The sequence below is a fragment of the Trachemys scripta genome, chromosome 2 (genome assembly GCF_013100865.1).
Source record: "Trachemys scripta elegans isolate TJP31775 chromosome 2, CAS_Tse_1.0, whole genome shotgun sequence".
Taxonomy (NCBI): domain Eukaryota; kingdom Metazoa; phylum Chordata; order Testudines; family Emydidae; genus Trachemys; species Trachemys scripta.
Genome location: NC_048299.1, coordinates 196,379,710 through 196,404,473, shown reverse-complemented (window position 1 = coordinate 196,404,473; position 24,764 = coordinate 196,379,710). Strand labels below are relative to the sequence as shown.

Below are 24,764 nucleotides of genomic sequence, written 5' to 3'. Positions count from 1 at the left end.
TGTGAAAAGGGGGTATTTTGTGTATGCCAGGTCTGACTCCTGAGAATTCCCCTATACTGGGCCAAAATCCAGGTAGTCCGTTAAGCTGGCTTCACTGAATGCCTCCTTTGCACTGTCAGAATGACACATAAGAGGTATGGGAAGCAAGCTGAAGAGGGGTTTTGTGCAGCAGGATTTGGCCTAGTGGATTTATACTGGTGTAAGAAAACTGATCAAGCTCCTAGCTTCTTATCACACTATCCCATTGCCTTCTCTGCTCTGCTAATAATGCCAGTTTAAGCCTTGATGTCCTGTTTGTCTGCCTAAAGTTGTCTCCTTGCCCTTTTGCATGCTACCTTTATGCATACAATTTCTTGCACCCTGGTAATGAAGTGGGGAATAAATTATCTGTAGACTCTCACTATTCCTACAACACTCTGACCTGCTTCTTCCTTACTGTCTGATGCCAACTTTTTATCACCTTTAACTTGTTCATCTGGGGTTTCACTACGCTTCTCCCTGTGATGTACCCAAGGTATTTGGCTTTAGCTAGCCCTATTGCACATTTGGATGGGTTAGCTATGAGATCCATTTTTCTCAGGGTATCCAGTATTGCTTCAGCGTTTTCCAGATCTGTCCCGCAGTCTTGGCTGTGTATGATCACATTGTGCAAGTAAGTGGCTGCATACCTGGCACATGGGCGTAATAGCTTATCAGTGAGGTGTTGGAAGGTTTCTGGTGCCCCATGCAATCCAAAATGGAGAAACCTGTACTGGTCTAAGCCTTCTGGTGTAGAAAAAGCAGTCTCCTCTTTGGCACCCTCTGCTTGAGGGATTTGCCAATAGCCTTTGGACAGGTTGAGGGTAGACAAGAATCTTGCTTTTCCCAACTGGTCTATGAGCTCATCTGTCTGAGGTATGGGGTAGGAAACAAACTGGGACAACTCATTTAATTTTCAGAAATTATTGTAGAACCTCGTGGTACCATCTGCCAACCAGAATGATTGGGCTGGACCAGTAATTATGGAAAACTTTGGCTCTCTGCTCCAACATCTTCTTAATTTCTGTACTGATTTCCTCCCTTTTATCCTCAGGGATCCCGTATGGTTTAAGCTTCACATTCACTCCTGGATTTGTGATGTGCTTCTGTGGTTCTGGCTGGCTTCTCTGAAAACAAATCTTGGTTTCATTCAATCATCTTGACAACTTCTAGAAGCTGTACAGGGGTAACTCTGGAGATATTTTGACTCATTCCCGCGGCTTATTTTCCCGCAGTAGTGTCTCTAGGGTGACCATATAAGTTTCTGTGTGTTGCCAGGGCTTGAATAGGTTGATGGTTTGCTCCTGCTTTGGCCTCTATTACTTTGTATGGCTCCTGCCATATGGCCAATTGCTTGCTTTCCATCGTGGGCACCAACACCTTTACCTGATCAGAAGTCTGGAATTTCTAAGCCCTTGCTTGTCAATTATAATGGCTTGTTGGGCCTTCTGTGTCTTTTTCCATATGTTCCTGCACTACTGGGATGACTTGGGATATTCTGTCCTGCATCTGCATGACATGTTCAGTGACATTGGTTCCTTGATTAGACTGTTCCTCCCAATCCTCCTTGGCAATGTCCAATATGCCACAGGGATAGTGACCATATAACTAGGGTGACCAGATGTCCTGATATTAGGGGTGTATTGTCTTATTTAGGTAACCTATCACCCCCTCCCCTGGTCCTGATATTTCACACTTTGTATCTGGTCACCCTACGGGGTACTTCCCTTATAGCAATCATTGGGTAGACTAGCAAGGTATCCCAGTTTTTCCCATCTTGACTTGCTACTTTCTATATCATGCTCTTCAGTGTTCTGCTGAAGCATTTGACCAGGCCATCAGTCCGGATAGTAAACTGAAGTGCACAGGGCCAGTATTCAATGCATCACACACAGCTCCTTCATCAACTTTGATACAAAGGGAATCTCTTGATCTATCAGAATCTCCTTGGATATTTCCATTACCATCTCATAATAGGGCTTCTGGTCCTCTCCACACAGTAAGGGAGTGAGGCCAGGAATGTCACAGGGCTGTTCTTCCAAACATGAGGAGATATGCCTTGAGGTCACTTGTCATCTTTTGTAGGTAGCTGCTAGCCTTTAAGGATCGAGTTCCATCATGGCCACCTCCTGTAGCAGTCAGGGCATTAGCTGTCTCACACTACTTCCAGTTGGATGGCTTGGTCCCAAGTTGCCTAGTTTATCAGCAGTTAGTTTGTCTCCTGCTATATTTGTACAGACTCTTGCTGTGCAGCCACCTGGACTCTGGTAGCATCTTGTTGTGCTGCAGTGCCCTGCACCAGCACCCTCATCGTGTCATCCATTCTCCGGAATGGATTCTGGGATAGTCTGCTGTGCCAAATCCCACCTCTGATGCCACGTGTGGCAACACACTTTTCATCAGGTCAAAACTCAATGTCTCTCCCTCTGGCATTGGGGGCGGAGAAGGGGCCTGGAGTAAATCACACCTGCTTCAGAGGTTTGATTCTTAATGTTGGTTTATTTACGATATTTACAGGGTAGGCCCTAGGGTTGGCCCTATCAGGTTCTTTAAACAACAAAAAATATGTTTCCTAACTCTCCTGGAGTAGTGCCTCCAATGCTGATAACTAAGGCTACATTTCAGTCATGGGTATTTTTAGTAAAAGTTACGGACAAGTCACGGCAGTAAACAAAAATTCATGGCCCGTGGCCTGTCCATGACTTTTACCAAAAATACTAGTGAATAAAACTTGTGGGGGAGGCTGCCTGGGGGCCCCACGGGTGCTGGGGGAGGGTGGCCTGGGTGCTGGGGGTGGGGAGGACGGCCATGGGCAGCGGTGCATGGCCCAGGACCCCTGCTGGTGCTGGTGGGAGGGTGTGGGTGGCGGGGCTGGCAGGCTCCCTATCTGGCTCCGCGCCTTCCCCCCCCAGCAGCAGAGTTTGGATGTGGGAGGGGGCAGGGGGTTGGGGCACAGGACGGAGTGAGGCAGGCTCTGGGCAGTGTTTATCTGGGGGCTCCCCGGAAGTGGCAACATCCTCCTTGCTCAGCTGCTAGGTGGAGGCGTGGCCAGACAGTCCTGCACGCTGCCTTTGCCTGCACCGCCCCCACAGCTCCCATTGGCTGCCTCCCAACCAGTGGGAATTGTGAGGGCGGTGCTCTGGGCGGAGGCAGCACGCAGAGCTGTCTGGCCATGCCTCTGCCTAGCAGCTGAGTGAGGGAGATGTCGCCACTTCCCTGGAGCTTCCCAGGTAAGTGCCACCCAGACCCTGCCTCACTCTGTCCCGTGCCTCAACCCCGTGCCCGCTCCCACACCCAGACTCTGCTGCGGGGGCCCGAGACTGCCCCAGCAGCAGCCAATGCGCCTAGCACAGGGACTGCCTGAGCTGCTCCCGAGCCAGGCTCACCGGCTGCTGCAAAAGTCACTGAGGTAACGGAAAGTCACGGAATCCGTGTCTTCTGTGACCTCCATGACAAACTTGCAGCCTTACTGATAATCAGTTGCCCACTCTAGGCCCAGTTACGCTGGGATGCAAGGCCCCCTCCCCAAACAGAAATAAACACAAGATTTCCTTTATAGAAAAAACAGCTCTTTACCTAGGAGAAGCCTTTTCCCCTTACGGCACACAACCCTTTTGCAGCTTGCTTCTCCTCTCTTTCACTGGAAGAGGTTTTCAAAGGTCAGAGGCTGCCTTAATTAGATTCAGGTGTCCATGATTAACTTGAGGTAACCTCTTTCAGTTCATAGGGAAAAGGGCTTTAACTATTCTAACATTAATATGCCTGCCTTTAGCTACTCTTTTAGAGCTGTCAAGTCTGACTTTGTCACAGCTGATAAACCCCCAAACAACACAATCAATTGTTCCATCATGATGTATGCCTGTCCTAAATGAGTAACTGCATAATTTTGCTGGTGTCACTCCTGATCTTTCTCCCCCATCTTCTTTATTGTCCCCTATATTGTAGCATGTCTGAAACTAGATGGTAAACTCCTCCACGCAGGTATCTTGCTTTTTTTTTTTTTTTTTTAAATTGCATCATAAGGCATCTAGCATGCACTTTTCCTATCACGCTGCATCTAACTGCATCTGTGTTCAAGCTCACTTCCTGTTCTCTGCAACAAAATTACTTACATATTTTTCTCAACAGTGTTTTGGTTTGGCTTAATTCTTCTAAATGTAAGTCCAAATGTGGGAACAAATGTGTGTGCGTACATTATAATCAGGGCCTGGTGCCTTCTGCAGTTCCACTGCTGCCCAAACTGCTGCCACGTCTACGCCCTGATACGGAAAGCTCTTCTGCTGCTTTCTCCCTCACCCTGGTTTCAAAGAAAGCAGAATGATCAGCACTTGGTTCACTCTATCTGACTCTAATCAGAGGTCTATTCACCCTGCCTTCCACTCCACTCCATGCAACCTCCAAAGCCACCATGCCTTTTCCCATGCGGATATAAATAGGGGAAAGAGTACAAGAAGATGGACTGTCCCAACATCCTGCAGGCGTGCTGGAACAATTTGTACAGTGCGGGTGCTGAGAGCCATTGAACCAAGCTGTAAACCCTGTATATGATGAAAACCACTTCAAGCCAGGAGGTGCGGCAGCATCCCGCACTTATGGATCCCCCTGAAGATTTCAGGGCAAGGCAGGAATAGAAGCAGCTGCATTTAACTCTTCTCCCTCTAGCAGAGCAAATAGTGGCAGGAGGGGGAGGACACCCCCAGTCCCTCTAACAGACAGAAGGATTGAGTTCCTTCTCCCCCACCCCTCCAGTACCTGCAGTCAGAAATGCGTATGACTGCAGAACAAAGCCCTGCTGGGGGGTTCAGCTAAAGTGACAGTTAAGACCAACAGACAATAGTTCTGACAGGAGCTAATAATAACAACCATACTTAGTTGTTCCTCATCCATCCATCTCACTGTTCTTTACAATAAGGCATAAGTAATATCTCTATTTAACAGATGGAGAAACTGGTACAGAGAGCTTCAAGTAAAAAAATTTTCAAAACTTGGGCAGACTCAAATAGTCATGCAGGCACTCCGCCAGGGGCTCAAGTCTGTAGGGCTAATTAGAGCTGGCATTTGGCTGTGCCCAAGTTGTCTGAGCACTAGTTCTGGCTATATCAGGCCACTGAAAAGCCTAAATTAAAAATATGAACATAACATAGATTAATTGCTTCCTTAGAGTTTACAGAAAATGTAGCACATCTTAAAGGAGCAAACAGCAGGCCTGTTCCTCCATAACATCTTCAGGGGCAGTTCCCTGTTTCTGTCCTTCTGTCCTTCTTCTGTACTTCTCTAACTTCTTTCCTTCTCTGCCTTTGATCCTCCAGTGACATTTGAATCAATGTTTGGGCTTCCTCTTGTAAAATGACCAGATGTCCCAATTTTATAGGGACAGTCCCGTTATTCAGTGCTTTGTTGTATATAGGCACCAATTGCCCCTGTCCCGATTTTTCACACTTGCTATGTGGTTACCCTGTCCTCTTGCCTCCTCATCCTCTCACATCTTTTTCCCATCATGCTGTCTAAAACTAGCCTGCATTTGGACTGTTCACCACTAGGTGTCCAGACCTCATTAGCAGATGCAATTTTGTCATGTGTAATAACATTAGCACCTAGTAGTAATTTCCAAGCCAGGATGCTTGTATGGATGCTTTAGGACAGGGATCAGCAACCTTTGGCACGTGGCTTGCCAGGGTAAGCACGCTGGTGGGCCGGGCTGGTTTCTTTACCTGCCGCATCTGCAGGTTCGGCTGATCGTGGCTGCCACTGGCTGCGGTTCACCATCCCAGGCCAATGGGGGCAGCAGAAAGCGGTGCGGGCCGAGGGATGTGCTGGCCGCCGCTTCCTGCCGCCCCAATTGGCCTGGAGTGGCGAATGGCGGCCAGCGGGAGCTGCGATCAGCCGAATCTGCGGACGCGGCAGTTAAACCAGCCCGGCCCGCCAGGATGCTTATCCTGGCAAGCCGCGTGCCAAAGGTTGCCGATCCCTGCTTTAGGAAATCCTACTGAGCACTAGAAACTCAGGAAACTTGGATATGGTAAAAACCAACTTGAACATTTGTTGGGTACCCAGCACCCACCTGAGGCACGAGATGGGCATCCAAATGACTGTTTGTATCTGCTCAAACTTTTGGAAACTTTGGCCGTAGTGTGTATGAAAAACTGGCCTGTAAGCAGGAGAAGCAGTTCAGCACAGTCACCCCACAGGCTGGCCAGCCAGAGCTTGGTCACAGAAAACTAGATCACTGAAAAAGTCAACACGTAACAAAAGCTATTTCCCTGAAACACAGGGTGTTTTAACTCAGACTCACAGCTACAGCTATGTGGGAACCAGAATTTCCTTTTAGCAGGAAATTCTGCAACTTCAAAATTTGTGTTAGTTCCAAATCAGAACAAATTGCCAAATTTCAAACTTTCCCACAAAGCAAATTTTTTGAAAAATTTCATTTTGGGTCAATTGAAGCATTTCCTTTCAAAGTTGAAATGTTTCATTACAATTTCAATTTTTACAAATGTATATTTTAGAATATAAATTATAATATAAAACATTTTTAAAACAAAGTCATTTCAATGAAAAATCAAAATGCTCCATTCCAATAAGATCCAACCTTATCAAAATGCTTTATCTCGTTTTTTTTCAAAACAAAAATTTCATCAGAATAAACACATTCCTGTGGCAAGTTTTGAATTGGACAAAAGGGCATTTTCTGTTGGAAAATTTTAACAAGCTGTACTTGCAGCCTTTGCCCAGACATCTCTCTTCCTGTTCCTGAAGCAATTACTTTCGTAGCCCCGCCCTGCAGGGCTTGTGGGAGCCTGAGTTACTGTTAACTCCTCATTTGACAGGAGTGCCCAGTGACTGCTTCTGCAGCATTGAAGCACAAAGTGTGAAAAGCATCTGTAATTTCCGTTTTCAGAACCCCTGACCAATCAAAGCAGCTGCCTTAGAGGAAAGAAGGTTTATCTCTGCATTCTTCAGGGAGGAGGAGAGAATGGTGTAGTCAGAACAAAGCAGCTTAGAAAAAAGATGGAAAAACAAACAAAATGAGAAATTTCCATGCCTAACATATAACAACCTGCCACAGAGCTTGGACTGAGTACTGACAACACAGCTCTGCCCCTAATTCCTTAAGTGGATTTAAAAAAATAAAAGGAGTCTGCATAAGTAACCATAGATGGAAAATTCTTGGGGAAAATTCCAATTCCTAAATTTGCATTTTTAATATACAATTTTTTAATAAAAGCCCACAACCATTTTTTGCAGTATGATGATGATATGTTAGCAAATGGGGGTTCAGAAGCAGACTTCCTGCCTTGATGGGGGTGGGAGTGAATTCTCAGTTTGTTGTACAGTGGATGCGCTGAGCCTCTAGAGAGACTTCTGGCAGCGCTGCATGACTTTCTAGTACCACTTATTGAGGAGAGCGTAGGTTGTTTTGTCAGAAAAAAGGAGAGCTGTTGAGCCATCCTTCCCTTTCTAGTGAGGAGGATTTGAAACCTCAGCAGCACGTTTAAAAACATCCCTTTACTTCTCCCTGCTTAAGTATCAATCTCTGATGTCCCAGTTTCTTTGTGATCACATGTTGTCAAATCATCCCATTTATTCCACTTTCCAGAGTGTCACTTTCCCTCCATCTTGTCTTTTTTTCTAGTGCTTTTCATCAATCTTACATTGCTGCCCTGAACTGCATGGCTAAAATTCATGACAGTTTTGTTAGCATGAGCAAAGATTGCCCCCCTACAAACAATCTCCTCACAAGTTAGCTAAGGATGTTTTTATTAGTGTGTATTTCAGTCTGTGATGCCATAAGTAGTTTCTAATTACAATGCTTTTGTCTGTATGCCTTGGGCTGCTGCCAATTTTCCATTTTGCCAGCCTGACGAATATTGTGACAGCCAGAAGGCTATGTTTCCAAGACAAGGAAATGCATGCCTACACTTTTTTGCTACTGTTTTTTAGTAAAAGGGCATCCAGGTGTTTAAGCCCAGCTAGAATTCATGTTCAGGGATTTTTCATAATTCCATATGCAATAACTTCATAAGTGGCTAAAAAGACCAATCCAAATGGATGTAGCTTTTACTCACCCCTTCACTCACAGGGACCTCTTCTCCACTCTCTCCCCCACCCACAAGTCGCTATTCACACTGTGTGCATAGATTCCAGGGCCAGAAGGGACCATTGTGATTATCTAGTCTGACCTCCTGTATAATTTAAGACAAAGAACTTCCCCCAAATAATTCCTAGAGCAGATCTTTTTAGAAAAATGTCCAATCTTGATTTAAAAGTTGCCAGTGACAGAGAATCCACCAAGACCCTGGTAAATTGTTCCAGGGGTTAATTAACCTCACTATTAAAAATGTACACCTTATTTCCAGTTTGAATTTGTCTAGCTTCAACTTCTAGCTACTGGATGTTCCCATCACTTAGCAAAATTCTATTCCCTGATTTCACTGCCTGCTCATAGACATCCAGTAGGGGGTGTTGGAGAGAAACTGTACCTTTCCAGTCCTCCTTCCTTTTGCCTGCTAGAAGAATAAGAATAGAGAATAAGAAGCTAGAACAGGGGTCGGCAACGTTTCGGTTCGCCATCCTGGGCCAATGGGGGCGGCGGGAAGCCGCGGCCAGCACATCCCTCACCAATGGGGGCGAATCGGGGCCACGATCGGCCAAACCTGCTGCATCAGCAGGTAAATAAACTGGCCCGGCCCGCCAGGGTGCTTACCCTGGCGAGCCGCATGCCAAACATTGCCGACCCCTGAGCTAGAACCTTGCTTTCACTCAGTTGCCTTCCTAATAATGCAGCACTATGCACTAAACTACAGACTTTCACTAGCTCATTTGACTTCTTTCCCACCTGCTGAGACACTTCTGGCTTTCTTCTGAACAGAGAATCAGATAGTGTCTCTTGCACTCCTTTACAGCAACAGGGTTTTTGCGACAGGGTTCTTGCTCCGCCAGAGCCTGGAAAGTATAAATCTAACTCCCATTGAAATCAATGTTTAAATAAAGATCTGGGCCCTAGTTAATAACTTATCCTCAGAATACACAGACCTTGAGTTAGAGTTCAGACTTGCCCCATTCCTGGACTTTAGCTTTATTGGTAACTCAAACATAATAATCATCTAAGGGCTTGTCTTCATTGCAGAATTAACTCAAGTTATAACTGAAGTGTTGCCCCTAACTTGAATTCCATGCTCATGCAAACCCCTTAACTTGAGCACTGTGGTCCTTTAAACTCAAGTTGTCTGGGGGTATAGGCTAAAGCTCAAGTGAGCACTTGTCAGCTGCTAACACAATCTGTGATGTTAAGCCAATTTGTTTAGTTTTAGTGCTATTTCATGACCACTCTCACGCAAGATGGCCTAACTCAAATGTAGATAACTCAAGTTACTTCTTCAGTGAAGACATAACCTGAGCTAGGCTGCCCCTAGGGCTTTGGACTAGGACCTTTTCTGTCCTTTCTCTAGAAAGCAGCTCTCACCTTTTGTACACTTTGCATATTGTTAATTATTAACAAGCCATATCTGCCATAACAAGTATACAGATTTATGCAGGCTTCTAACAGCTGCTGCTAAGGTAGGACAACAGATGAGTTCTGTCACAATTTCATGTTATTTATTTATTTATTTATTTATTTTATTTTGTTGGGGTGGGGGAGAGGAGGGAATGTCATCAAAATAAATAAGCAAATAAAGACAACATGGCATTTAGCATTGTAAGACTGATCATAAAGCCAGGTAACTACCTTGAAGTGTATGTGTGTGTGTGTGTGTGTGTGTATATATATATATATATATATATATAATTTTTTTTTGTTTTCATTAAACAAAAAAAAAAAAAGCCTCACATGCAGATTACCAAAGAACAATAATTCAGAATCAAAATTTAATGTCATTAGATGTTTCACTTAATGACTGATCTTAATAAGGGCTGAACACCATGTCATTTCTATAATATTTCAAAGCTTTGTTTTCTGCTTATTTTAAATATCCCCTAGGGGCTCTCTTAAAATGCTTGTATATTTTTTTCTTTTACTGCAAGAACTCTCATCTTTTGGAGGCAATGTATATGAGTGAATAAGAGGCTTTTTTAGTCTATTTTGACAAATCAATAAGAGAAAAGAAAATGCTGGACTGGTTTGATAGACTAGCGATCACCTATAAAGATTTCTTAAATATTTTTTTCTGTCCTGTTGAACTTTGGGTCCAGAAGAAGATGAGTAATATGTACATACTTGTGGGAGTGACATCTACTGATTTTCAAATGTTTGTAAAATACTGATACATACAACTATTTTTAAAAGTTTCCTTAGTACTAGAATTACAGCCCTGTGTTGTATGTAGAGAAAACTACTCAAGGTTATAAAATGCTAAATCATATCTGTGAATGGCATGCATGCATAACATTTTCCATTCACTCTTTGCCAGCTGAGAATGTTAGGAATTTCCTATCCCTACAATGTCTGTGTGAGAAGCTTACACTTCAGGATAATCTACTTATTGTTTCTATTTCTCTTCCATAACTCCTCTCCAACACCTAAGATTTTAAACTTGTGCAGTATTTCTGTGGTGGGCTATAGCATCAGAGAAAACAAGACACTGCTCTAATAAACCGATCTGGGCAATGTCTGAAGTATAGCTAAGGGGTCTGGCTTAGCCCCCTTGGGTAAGACATAAGTATTCAGAGAATAAGTTGACAAGAATGAAAAGGAAAATCTAGGCTTGAGATACTCAACCTGTGATTCTAGAGACATTTGCAAATGCTTGAAAGGGCACCTGCTGAATTTAGCCCCTTTTAGTTTGCTTCCAGTTCCTCTGTTTGGTCTTAATTCCTTTGGTCTATGTTGCATCTATCACCTACTGCCTGATGTATAATAATGCAGTTTATAATAGGGTGGCAAGGTCTTCTGCTGCCCCCTTCCAGTTAGCAGTTGTTGGAAGTTGTGTGGAAATGCTGACTGACTCCTGCTGACTCTGTGTGGTTGTTGCTAGGGTTTTCCTCCAGGGCCTCTCCGCCCAAAGTGCCACTTGTATCTCCCACATTATCCACGGTGTGATTCACAAGTTGCACCTGCCACTTACACTGTCATCAGTAAGGGAAAGCTGAGTGCTGTTCTATGCTACACAGGTTGTTAATGGCTGTAAAAGACCGAAATGGCCGTTCAGAATTAGTGCAGAGTAGGGGACATTCCAGCCATGCCTCTTTTGCTCTGCCATTTCCCAGTCAGCAGGGGGTGGCATAGGAGTCTCTACTTTGGCTGTGTAGTACAGAAGAATTCCCCTGGCACTGGCTGGATACACCAACTCTATAGACAGAATTATCTCTGATATTTGGCATTCATGCAACTGCTACTGGAATACTGTGTCCAGGTCTGGTGTTACAATTCAAGGACATTGATACATTAAAGAGAGCTCCCAGAAGAGCAATGAGAATGATTAAAGGACTTGAAAACATATCTTAGTGATAGACTCAAGGAGCTCAGTCTGTTTAGTTTAACAAAGACAAGATTAAGGGGTGACTTGATCACAGTCTATAAGTGCCTACACGGGGAATAGTAATGTGATGGTGATTGATAAAAGGCTCTTTAGTCTACTCTAGATAATTTCAGACTAGAAATAAGGTGCAACATTTTAACAGTTTGGGCAATTAACCATTGGAACAATTTACCAATGGTTGTGGTAGATTCTCCATCAGTGGAAATCTTAAAATCAAACTGAATGTTTTTCTAGAAGATATCGAATCATAGAAGTGTAGAGCTGTAAGGAACCTTGAGAGGTCATCCAGCCTAGCTCCCTGCACTGAATCAAGATGAATTAAACCTCCTAGACCATCCTGAACAGGTCCAACTTGTTCTTAAAGACCTCCAATGACGGGGATTCCACAACCTCCCTTGGAAGCAGGGCCGGCTCCAGGCACCAGCTTGGCAAGCAGGTGCTTGGGGCCGCCACTCCAGAGAGGGGCGGCAGGTCCAGCTATTCAGCAGCAATTCGGCGAACGGTCCCTCACTCCCGCTCGGAGCGAAGGACCTTCCGTCGAATTGCCACCACAGATCACGATCGCGGCTTTTTTTTTTTTTTTTTGGCTGCTTGGAGGCGGCAAAAACCCTGGAGCCGGCCCTGCTTGGAAGCCTATTCCAGAGCTTAACTGCCCTTACAATAGGAAAGTTTTTCCTAATATCTAACCCATATCTCCACTGCTGCCCATTATTTTTAGTCATACCTTCAGTGAAGAACAATTGATCACCATCCCCTTAATAACAACCATTAACATATTTGAAGACTGTCACCGGGTCCCCTGCCTCAGTTGTCTTTTATCAAGGCTACACATGCCCAGTTTTTTTAACTTTTCCTCCTCAGTCAGGTTTTCTAAACCTTTTATCATTTTTGTTGCTCTCCTTTGGACTCTCTCCAATTTATCCACATCTTTCCTAAAGTGTTGCTCCCAGAACTGGAAACAGTACTCTAACTGAGGCCTTACCAGTGCTGAGAGTTCTGGCCCCTTGGTAGAGTGGGACAGTTATACAATACACCCCATAATGATATTAGTCTTTTTTGCAACTGCATCACATTGTTGACTCATTTAATTTGTGATCCACTATAACTTTCAGATCCTTTTCAGCAGTACTACGGCCGAGCCAGTTATTCCCCATTTTGTAGTTGTGCATTTGGTCTTTCCTTCCTCAGTGAAGTACTTTTCTCTTGTCTTTATTGAGTTTCATCTTGTTGAATTCAGACCAATTCTCCAATTTGACAAGGTTGTTTTGAATTCTAATCCTGTCTTCCAAAGTGCTTGCCACTTCTCCCAACTTGGTGTCATCTGAAAATTTTATATGTATATTCTCCATTCAGTTATCTAAGTTATTAATGAAAAGATTGAACAGTGCCAGACCCAGGACTGACCCTTGTGAGACCTCACTAGATACGGCAGTTCATATGTAATATGCTGCAGTTCAAACAGGAATTAATTCAGGGAAGTCCTATGGCCTGTGTTATACAAGAGGTTAGACTAGATGATCACAATGGCCTCTTCTGGTTTTATAATCTGTGAATCTATAAATTAGTCACACTGGAGAATCTGGCCCTATGCTTCTGTCCCCCAGCTACCACATTGCAGTGAAGATACTACAGTGAAGATTGCAATAGAAATGCCTATAAATAAATATTAAAATGGTCCATAGGGATGCTTGGAATTGTTGTTAGTGGAGTCAGCACCTCACTGACATTCAGCATGGAAGAAGCTGAGGGATAATGGAGAGACTGAAGGAGCACTACAAAGCTACCGTTGTAATCACTTACTGAGCTTTTTTTAATCACTGCCCAGGATATGCACCAAAGCTTTTATGGGATTTAGGAAAGCCACCTTTGCTCTCCCCTTATTCTGGGCTGATCTGCACTGTACAAGTTAGAGCCGCGATAGTGATGCCCTAAATTATACAAATTGCCAACACACCCAGGGGCCAGACCTGCAGCCAGAGTGTAGGAAACCATTGGCCACTCCCCTTTTTCCCTAGCCACTCCATGGGAGAAGGGGTGGTGTAGGAACCAGTATAGCAGCTCTGTGCCACTGGAGGAGAGCCTCTGATGACTGGTTAACAGAGGCTGCTCAAGGCAATCTTCAGCCTTAGGCATGGCAGAAGAGCAGCTGGGCCAAATTTAAGAGAATAGTGTTGTGATCTGGTGCACAGAGTCACGGCACCACTCAGGTTTGGCCCAGTCACCCCTTCATCATGGCCAAATCTCCCATTCTAGGCAGATGCCTGGCTTGCCTATAGCTAGAGTGGCCTCACTGGTCATACTGTCTTTGGGGCAGCTTTCCACCAAAGGAGCAGAGATAAAGCTACCCTAATGCATTGCAGGATGCGGCCCCTTGTAGTTTTCAACTTTATGGTAAATTATTAGAATCAGAAATGCAGAATCATGAAATCATGGCTATAAAAATGCTAATTTCCAATAGTTAATCCCACATGATTTAAAGCTTCATGCACTACTATTTTTCTTGTCACTCATTTTGGGCCTCTGTCTCACATTTGGTCCTTGGCAGGTTGCACATTAGTATTCTGTATTCTCATACTTAATTTAGCATGAGTATTTCATTTCGGTAATTAAGCTAGGAGAAGATCCAAGAAGACTTTTAAAAAGTCATTTCTGGAAAGGTTACTATTAGAAAAACACAAAAATAATAATTTGCATAATACTGAATATATATATATTTGTAAGCTTTCAAAATCAGTGCTTCTGATAAAATATTTACACTTTTTAAAAGGTCCACTGTTGCATAAAATAATGAAGATTTTTTCCAAAGAACCATTTTTTTACTTTATTGATTTATTTATTGTTACAAGGTGTCTTTCCATGTTTTCTAATGGAGAAAAGTACATTCTGTTAATTTGTTGAGAGAGGGAATCTTGGTTTCCTAGTAGTTGAGTCTCATTAGCGGTACTATGCCATAGTGTTTTTATAACACTTTTATAAGGTGATTTGAAAGCAGCGACAAAATAAGTTTAGATTAATTTTCTTTTCATCTGTTAGAGTATTCTGTGCTGTGATTATGATGATAAGATTACTAGCCCATTTCAGATTCTTAATGAAATGGTTTAAATGTAGCTTTCTCTCACTGATCTTGGGAAACTATAATAAAGTATGCTATTTTAATAACTTGAGCTAATGTGAAATATGGTAAAATCACCAGGCAAGATTTTCAAATAGGAGTTTAAAATTAGGCCTCTAAATCCAATACATGACCTTATTTTCAAAAATACTAGAACACTAGATCACTTAAAATGTGCCTAAATAGATATTTAGGATCCTAAACCTTAAGCTTGTGTTTTTTTAAAATCTAGGCTACTGTTTTTCTTTTTTTAAAATGCTTTATGTCTAAAAAATATTAGTATAAAATAATGAAGGAAATAACCATATTGTGAGCTGGTAAAGCTGGCAAGCCTGGAAGTTCTTAAGACTAGAAGGTCACAACTGGAATATAGGAGTGGGAATTTCAGAGGCAATGTGTGCTTCTCTGGCACTTTTGGAGCACTCAGCCTTGCAAGAAATGGGAATATTAAATGAATGAATTTACCTTAATAGTGGAAACTTCCTGCTATAAACTGTGTCTCCAGTTGCAAGGTATATTTTATCAAGCCACCTTTATCATTAAAATATCATGATTATACCATTGACTAATTCATATAAATGGTATTTTCAAAACATTTTTCAGGAATCGTTTCAAAATGGCAATTTTTGTAACTTCCTTAGAGTCTGATTAAGTGAATTTTTCTGTAGTTAAGGCAGTAGCAAAAATCACTGCAGATTCACATTAAGAAGATCTTCCCAGCAGAGATGTATACTAAAATAATTGTGAAGGTATAGAATGGTCTGTTTCCTAACACTGGCCTAGTGAATAAATAGGTTTGAGTGTCTCAATGAATTTCTTATTCAGATATAGGTGAATTGTTTTACGTCCACCATTGATAGTTCACTTCCCAAATGCTGATGGCTAAAATATACACTAGAGCACTTACCTTCTAATTTGAAACCCACTTATTATTATTTTTTATTAAAAAGTGGCATCTAACAGATGGAAGAGCTATTAATACTCTTTTCAGTGTGACCTGCAGAGAAAAAAGTTTGGGCTTGTGACCTTTTTTACTGTATTTGGATGTACAAAGAAGGCTGAAATAGTTTATTGCAAAAACAAACCAACAAAAAAAGGGGTGGGGAAGGGTTCTTGTTTTTTACATTTAGGAATTCAGGTGTTGTCTACACTTGAAGACTCTGTGGTGACTGTAGAACTAGTGAAATGATGACATCACAAGAGACTGAGTGATTGAATGGGGAAGGGATTTTTAGTTAACCAAAAGCCTAATGAGCTTTTGAGACAAAAGATGTCTTTGTTAAACCTTCAACTCTTTTGATGAAGGTATGGCAGTCCACAACACACACAAGACCTCTGCAAGAAGTTCTCCAGTGAAACTAGGGAAGACCAGCCTTGACTTTCCTGGTATTTTTGAAGTAAAAGATGAGAACAGAGGGGCCCCATCTCTTAAAGAACAAACAAATTTTGAGGCTTTGTTTATATTGTTATGAACTAGGTGAAACCTTGTTATGGGATTGTGAACTGATAGGTGTGGACTCACCTTTCAATTAACATAACTGTTAGCATAAGTCCTACCTGAGACAAAGAGTATGTGAACCTACCCAGGAGCTGTTGCCAAGTATTGTTTTGGGTAGGGTGTGTGTGTATGTGTGTGTGTGTGTGTGTGTGTGTGTGTGTGTGTGTGTAAGAGAGAGAGAGAGAGAGATTGTAATGGCAGAACACAAAGAAACTGAGGAGAGACAAAAAACTCTAAGCTGCTCCTTTAGGCTATATCTACACTGCAATTAAAAACTCAGGACTGGCCCATGCCAGCTGACTTGGGCTAAGGGGCTGTTTAATTGCAATATAGCTGTTTGGACTTGGGCTGGAGCCCAGGCTCTAGTATCTTGCATGGCAGGAGGGTCCCAGAGCTTGGGCTGCAGCCCAAGCCTGAACATCTATACTGCAATTAAACAGTTCTTTTGTTGGAGCCCCACAAGCCTGAGTCAGCTGGCTGGTCACCTTTGTCTAATTGCAGTGTCGACATACCCTGAAAGCATGTTGGCTGACCTGAAAGAAACCTGGGCAGGAGTTTTTGGGTCGGGGTGAAGACTGAAGAGTGCTTTTGATGCTGTAAATCAGTGGTCACCAACTGGTTGATCGTGATCAACTGGTCGATCCTGGAGACTTTCCCAGGCCATAGGTTTTCCTGGTTTCAGAATGGCTATGACCTATGCCCTGTGCCAGAATTTTAGGATGCAGTTGTCCTGGGAATATTGGTTGAAGAACCAAAGCAGCCAGCTTTTGGGCCTAAGTGAAGTAGGACCTCTATATGATTATAATTCAGACCTGGAGCCTTTCCATTTTCAAAAGCATTATGGCTGTGTCCAGCTCTTTGTCTGAAAAAGGAGCCTCAAGTTTGAATCCACACTAGAGCATGCCACCTTTCTGTAACCTCAGTTTTGATTGCACAACTGAAAGATTTATCAAAGTTCTGTGCGTGGCCATTAGCCACTGGTTGGGATGTGATAACATTTGCAGTGACTGGAAACTCCTTTTTGCTGAGGCTGGAATCTCCAGAAAGTCTTTTGATGGTCTGCTAAGCTTTCCAGCTAGAACGAGTAAAGACCATGTTTGTGACTGTCTCTATTCATCAAGCGCACTGGGTTTGATCCAGCAGTTGAATGAATTCCTTATTCTTACTAACAGCCTCCTGTTCATTACCAGCAGATTTAAATTCCTGGTAGAACTTAACTGCTTCTGATGACCAACCAGGTGTATGCTGTCGGTGATAGCTTCTACAGATTGATTTCTTAGCAGCTACCTGAATTAATTTGCAGAAAACTTGATAGGAATAATTTATCTTGGCTGGTCATGTCGAGTCCAGCTCAACTAGTTTGTTGACAGACATTTCTAGTTCTGCTTGAAAGACCTCCTACCGAGCTTTCTGAAAATTCCACGGGGTTTTCTGTATACTATTTGTTATTGATATCCAGGCCTATGGTGATCAAAGACAGCCAGTGGTGAGTCTTTGAAAAAGCTTCAAGCACCTTCTCCTCTATGATCACTGGTGGTGGTTGCCCATGAGATGAAAAGGCGATGCTAGATGAAAAGCCTGTTGGCCATCTGCTACTGTGAAAGCTTGGCCTTTGCTTTGGGTCATAGAGGAGTTGTAGGTCAGCGACTGATGCTCACTCCATCAGACTCTGTCCATCCGAGTTGTTGTCAGAGTATCCCCAACTGACATGGCGGGAATTGAAGTTCTCACAATAGATCACCTTCTATAGCATTCTATTCTACAATGCCATTTGGACCAGAGGTCGATACGGTGAGAGCAGCCAGCCCTTCTCTAACATAATAATTAAGTTAAGTTAAGATGCCATCCCATACTGCTTGTGATGGTGATGAGCCATGACAGGGAATCCTGCAACTGAAAGATGCATGTTGGTGGTGAAGTGTGTCTCCTGAAGCAAGATTACGTGTGTTTCAAAGTTTACAGCTAGATGGATGAGGATATCCCTTTTCATCACCAATATCCCTCAATATTAATATACAGGATCTTGAGAACAGGCCCCAGTGCTAAGGTCTGCATTGAAAGGGATCTCATTGGAGAGCAGTTCTTTTGGGCTGATTGTCGCTTAGAACCTGAGCCTGTGTTTTGCATTTTATCGACTTTCATTTCACTTCGTTCCACTCACACAGGGATCGCCATGAAAAGACAGTAAACAAGTCCTCCTGGATTAGGCTTAATGAGCTGCTGACTGGAATGCCACAGTGGCTGCTACAATGCAGAAATTTGGCTCATCCTTGTTTTCACAATGTGACCATGAGGCAGCAATGCAGACCGTCAAACATGTGGTGGAGGAGTGCACAATTAGAAGATAGGAGTGTGGATGGCAACACCTTGCTACCTCTGATAATGTAGCAGTTAGGTGGTGGAACAACTTAGATACTGACTTGTGACACTTATGAAAGAAGAAGATGATCCGGGTTCCTGCTGTGTCTCCTGGGCTAATTTTCTGGAATGCTAAACATTTGAGATTAACTACCTGGCTTCTGGAACTAGTGTATTGACTACTAACCAAGAACTGTTTCCAAGCTTATGCATATATTGTTATTTAGAAAAAATGAATCAGCATGTATACAGACATGTAGATTTTCCACAGGGATTCAGACCAACAAGGCCTTGTGTATTCTCTGTCAAGCTGGTCCTACATTCTGCAACAAGGCCCCCTAGTTTCTGAGATGCTCTAGTGTTTTTTCATGGGGAAAAAATAAACAGACTGGAAATTCTGCAGCAGTTTCAAGAAAACTGTGGAGGGGAGATACAGAAAACATGAAAACAAATAATCCAATCTGTAGAAGACCATACAGCACCCTCATCGGTTACTGTCATCTTCCCTCCAGACACCTGTATGTTGTATCAGATTAGAAAATCTTTGGGGCACAGAGATTGGGCCTGATCCTCCACTGCCTTGAACATGGTGTAGTTGTTTACAACTGTGCAAAGAGAATATAAAAACGGACCAAATCAAAATTTTACGTCAACTCTGCACTAGGGCTGGCTGGAAAACAGGAGTTCCATTTGTGGAAAAAATAAAAATTTGTTTTCGTTCTGCATCTAAATGAAACTGAGACCTTTTGAGGCTTTTTTTTCACACAAACAAAAACAAAAACAAAAAACCCAGAGTCCCACCCACCCCAAAATAGCCAATAGCCCAGTGATTAGGACACTCCCCTGGAATGTGCGAGAACCAGTTGAGTACCTAAGCCACTGGGCTATTTGCTATTTTAGGATTTCTCTCTCCATCTCTCTTTCCACCTCCGCCTCCCCCCTCCCCCCCCCCAAGCAATATTATGCTGAACCTGAGAAACCTTTGTATGAAACCCAATATGTTCCTGCAAAAAGTTTTGGTTTTGACAAATTGGCATTTGAAAAAAAATATTCAACAAAAAATTCCCATCTATCCTGCTAATAGTGCTTATTTCTTATATAGCGCTTTTCATCAATAGATCTCAAAGCGCTTTGCAATCTTTAACTTATTTATCCTCACAACACCCCTGTGAGGTAGGAAAGTGCTCTTCTCCCCATTTTACAGAATTGAACCTAGGTCTTTCACAGGCGAGGCCTGTACCTGAACCACTGGACAATACTTCCTCTCTACTCAGTTTTTATAAGTGTAAATGGTACAAGACACAGGTAACTGGAAAAATCAGATCTTCTTGTCCTCTTATGTGTTTTTAAAGTTCTATATACACCTTTGTATTATATTAACCTTGCAAATTTTCCAGCCAAGGCACAAAATTGGCTTGTCTGCTCTTGACCGTGATGAATGTTGATCATGAAAAAATTAATGGTGTCTTACTTGCATGTCAAAAAAATTACTCACCTGGGAGAGTGAACAAGCAGTAATTTGCAAGATGATGCTGGATAAGTAACTAATATATTCTTTTGTGGCTACAATGAGATTAAAAAGACTGAACAGATTTTTCAAGTAGGATTATTTTAGTTATATATAAGAATCAGTCTTAGGTGAATAAGCAAAAAGGTTTCCTTTCTCTGTACTAGCATAAGCTTTAAATTTCTAAAGCAGCTACTTTGTGTTTACTCTTGTAAACAAATAAAACTGCAGCTGTTTTTGTACAGCTGTTTTACAGTAACCATTTTTCCTTTCTTTTAAAAAGCTGTTCTTTAAATTAAAGCTGTAGTAAAAAGACATTAAATTTAAAAGAACGTGTATCTTCTAAATATAGATGCAGTACAAGATAACTGTATGTCAGCTATTTACAATTTTATGATAAACTATACATTTTGATTTATTATTTTTATAGGAATGACTTGTAAATGTTTTATTCATGCTTAGTCCCAGGGTTGAATGCTGTTGGCCATAGCTGGAATTTACACCTTTGTGAACTGCCGGTGTAAGTCCTATCCTGCACTTAAATCTAAATTAAACCATAATTTAATTAAATTTAACATTCTGGGGGGGAAGGGGGAGAGACACCAAAGAAGCCCACCACAGTAGCACTGAACTTTAGGGAGGGGAACTACACAAAAATGAGGAAGCTAGATAAATGGGAGTTAAAAGATATAGTCATTAAAGTCGTATGCCTGTAAACTGCATGGAAACTTTTAAAAAACACCATAATAGAGGCTCAAATTAAATGTATACCCCAAATTAACAAACAGAGTAAGAAGACCAGAAAAGTGCCACCATGCCTAAACAAAAAAGTAAAAGATGGGGTTAGAGGTAAAAAGGTCCTTTAAAAATTGGAAGTTAAATCCTACTGAGGGAAATAGAAAGGAGCATAAACTCTGGCAAGTCAAGTGTAAAAGTATAATTAAGAAGGCCAAAAAAGAATTTGAAGAGTAATTAGACAAAGGTTCAAAGACACAAATGTTTTAAGTACATCAGAAGCAGGAAGCCTGCCAAACAATCAGTGGGTCACTGGATGATCGAGGTGCTAATGGTGCACTCAAAGAAGATAAGACCATTGTGGAGAAGCTAAATGAATTCTTTGCCTCGTCTTCACTACAGAGGATGTGAGGGAGATTGCCATACCTGCACCATTCTTTTTAGATGACAAATCTGAGGAACTGTCCCAGATTAAGGTGTCAAGAGAGGAGGTTTTGGAACAAACTGATAAATTAAACAGTAATAAGGCACCAGGACCAGATGGTATTCACCCAAGAGTTCAGAAGAAACTCAAATATGAATTTGCAGAACTATTAACTGTGGTATGTAACTTATCATTTAAATCAGTTTCTGTACCAGACGACTAGAGAATGTGACACTATTTTTTTAAAAAGACTCCAGAGGTGATGCTGGCAATCACAGGCTGGTAAGCCTAACTTCAACACCAGGCAAATTGGTTGAAATTGTAGTAAAGAACAGATTTATCAAGACACATAAATGAACACAATTTGTTGGGGAAGAGTCAACATGGCTTTTGTAAAGGGAAATCATGCCTTTGAGGGAGTCAACAAACATGTGGAAAAGGATGATCCAGTGGAAATAGTGTACTTGGACTTTCAGAAAGCCTTTGACAAGGTCCCTCACCAAAGGATCTTAAACAAAGTAAACAGTCATGGGATAAGAGAGAAGATCCTCTCATGGATAAAAGTTTGCAGACAATACAAAATTACTCAAGATAGTTAAGTCCAAAGCAGACTGTGAAGGGTTACAAAGAGGTCTCACAAAACTGCGTGACTGGACAACGAAATGGCAGATGAAATTCAATGTTGATAAATGCAAAGTAATGCACATTGGAAAACATAATCCCAACTATACATATCAGATAATGGGATCTAAATTAACTGTCACCACACAAGAAAGATTTTGGAATCATTGTGGATAGTTCTCTGAAAACATCTGCTCAATGTGCAGCAGCAGCCAAAAAATCTAACAGAATGTTAGGAACCATTAGAAAAGGGATAGATAATAGGACAGAAAATATCATAATACCATGGTACACTCACACCTGGAATACTGCTTGCAGTTCTGGTCACCTCATCTCAAAAAAGATACACCTCTACCCCGATATAACGTGACCCGATATAACATGAATTCGGATATAACGCGGTAAAGCAGCACTCCGGGGGATGGGGATGGCGGCCCGCACTCCGACGAATCAAAGCAAGTTCGATATAACGCGGTTTCCCCTATAATGCAGTAAGATTTTTTGGCTCCTGAGGACAGCGTTATATTGGGGTAGAGGTGTATATTAGAATTGGAAAAGGTACAGAGAAGGACAACAAAAATTATTAGGGGTATGGAATAGCTTCTGTATGAGGAGAGATTAAAAAGACTGGGATTTGTCATTTTGGAAAAGAGATGTCTATGAGGTAATATGATAGAGGTCTATGTAATTGTGAATGGGGTGGAGAAAGTGAATAAGGGAGTGTTGTTTACTCTTTCGCATAAAACAAGAACCAGGGTCACCAAATAAAATTAATAGACAGCAGATTGAAAACAAACAAAAGGACGTACTTCACACAACGTACAATTAACCTGTAGAACTCCTTGCTGAGGATGTTGTGAAGGCCAAGTGTATAACCGGGTTGAAAAAAAGAACTAAATAAGTTCCTGGAGAATAGGTCCATCAGTGGCTTGTAGCCAAGATAGTTAGGGATGCAACCCCATGCTCTGTGTGTTTTTAGCTTCTGATTGCCAGAGGCTGGGAGTGGACAACAGGGGATGGATCACTCGATGATTGCCTGTTCTGTTCATTTTATTTTCTCTGGAGCACCTAGTATTGACCACTGTTGGAAGAGAGAATACTGGACTAGACAGACCATTGGTCTGACCCAGTATGGCTGTTCTTATGTACTTGAATTTCTCCCCAAAGCCTTTTTCACACAGATCATGTACTATGCTTCAAAAAACAAAAAAACAAAAGAACCCAAAACACCACAAGAAAAATATGTAGAACCCAATGTGGTAATTGTATGAGTCCAACAGAATAAAGAACAGCACTTTTTAGAGGTCTGACTGAAACTAAAACTGGGCAAACATTCAAGAAGCTCACTCTTTCTCTGATGAAAGAATATGATGCAATCTTGGCAGGTCTTTGTGACCTGGCACCATGCAAAAACTTTAATTGATTTATGATGTTTTGTTGGTCTTTTAACAGTTTCATTCCTTGGCACCAATGTACTACCGAGGATCAGCAGCAGCTGTTATAGTATATGATATCACAAAACAGGTAATGCTTTCTGTTTGCAATTCCTGTATAATATATAGTTTGGTTCATGACTTAATGTATTGGCAAAGTTGTGGCGGAAGCGCCATTCCCTGAGTCATTTAAAAATGGACTACACAAAACACCGGAAATTGTACTGCAGGGGGAAATTCTGAATTTGCCTCTTTGAGATGGACAAGATGACCTCCTGGATTTTTCCCATATCTAATTTCTACTACTAAAAAACATCAACTATTTTACAAATGGGAAATTAATCTTTTAAAAATATGGCTACAAGCTTGCATTTGCAGTGTGAGAGCTGAACTCTTCTGGGGTTGCTTTACTTTGAAATAAAGCAATTAAATAATCTTTGGCTCAACATTATTAATTGAAATGGAAGTGTATTTTCAGCTGATAAAGTAGCCCTGTTCACATGTCATCCAGCTGGAGATCCTTGCCCTGCCCTGAGAAAATGAGAAATTGCTACTCTTAAAATTCAAAGAATAAAATTTTGATTTTGAAAGAAATCCCAGATGATGAAGCTGAGTTATAGAATAGGCATTAGTGTATGAATGGTTGCGATATTTTGCTTATCTGTTTCTTCTCTCCTGCCAATTGAATGATTTACTTTTAGCACTAAAGCCCTGGCTCTGTTCACCAATGCATTAGCGTAATGACCCATTGCTGCATTAGGGTTGCCAACCCTCCAGGATTGTCCTTGAGTCTCTAGGAATTAAAGATTATGTCACAGGATGAGACCTACAGGAATATGTCAACCAAATTTGGCAACCCTAGCTGACACTGGTCATTGCTGCATAGCAGTACCGTAGGTTATAATTTTTAACTGAAATTACTCATAGTTGGTCAGAAAGTCTGTAGACCTTGTGAAGGTGGAACTTAGTCGTGTCATCCTTATTCAGAATTCTGTGCAGCAACTTTCATTCTTTGAAAGTTTAATATTCAAGTATTGCATAGTATTGTGGGATGTACATTATATCCCAAATGCTAGGCCATACCTTTCCCTCAGAGATTCATGCACAACTCCCATTGATCTCAGCAGAAGCTGCACATGCATTTCTGAGGAGAAAATTTGGCTTGATGGATTAATGCAGTTGAGAGCTAGATCTGAGGTTCAGTAACATCAATCATGCCTTTTAATGAGAGTCCCTGGAAATCGTTGTCACATGAGGGCTTTCTGTGTGCCCTTCCTGTAACTTCAAAAAAATGACTGTGTCTGTCAATCAAGGAGATCCTGCTAGATGTTTCTTTATGTATTCGGTTTAGGATTCATTTCATACTTTGAAGAAATGGGTAAAAGAATTAAAAGAACATGGTCCTGAAAACATTGTCATGGCCATCGCTGGAAACAAATGTGATCTTTCTGATCTCAGGTAATGGATCTATTTGGTATTAGAATGCTGTTTGTTATGCACTGCTTTCCTCCCTTACACAACCATGTTTGTATTATCATCTGTAGTTATGGTTGCCAACACTCCAGGATTCTCCTGGAGTCT

General features: G+C 41.8%; 1 protein-coding gene across 1 annotated transcript in view; it reads left to right on the top strand.

The window, feature by feature from the left end:
- Positions 1 to 24,764, top strand: part of RAB31 (RAB31, member RAS oncogene family) — a 95,720-nt gene that overhangs the window by 50,966 nt on the left and 19,990 nt on the right. The window contains exons 4-5 of the mRNA XM_034762604.1: positions 23,203 to 23,274; positions 24,535 to 24,641. Of these exons, the coding sequence (XP_034618495.1) occupies positions 23,203 to 23,274; positions 24,535 to 24,641 (179 nt within the window). The remainder of the gene's footprint in view (positions 1 to 23,202; positions 23,275 to 24,534; positions 24,642 to 24,764) is intronic.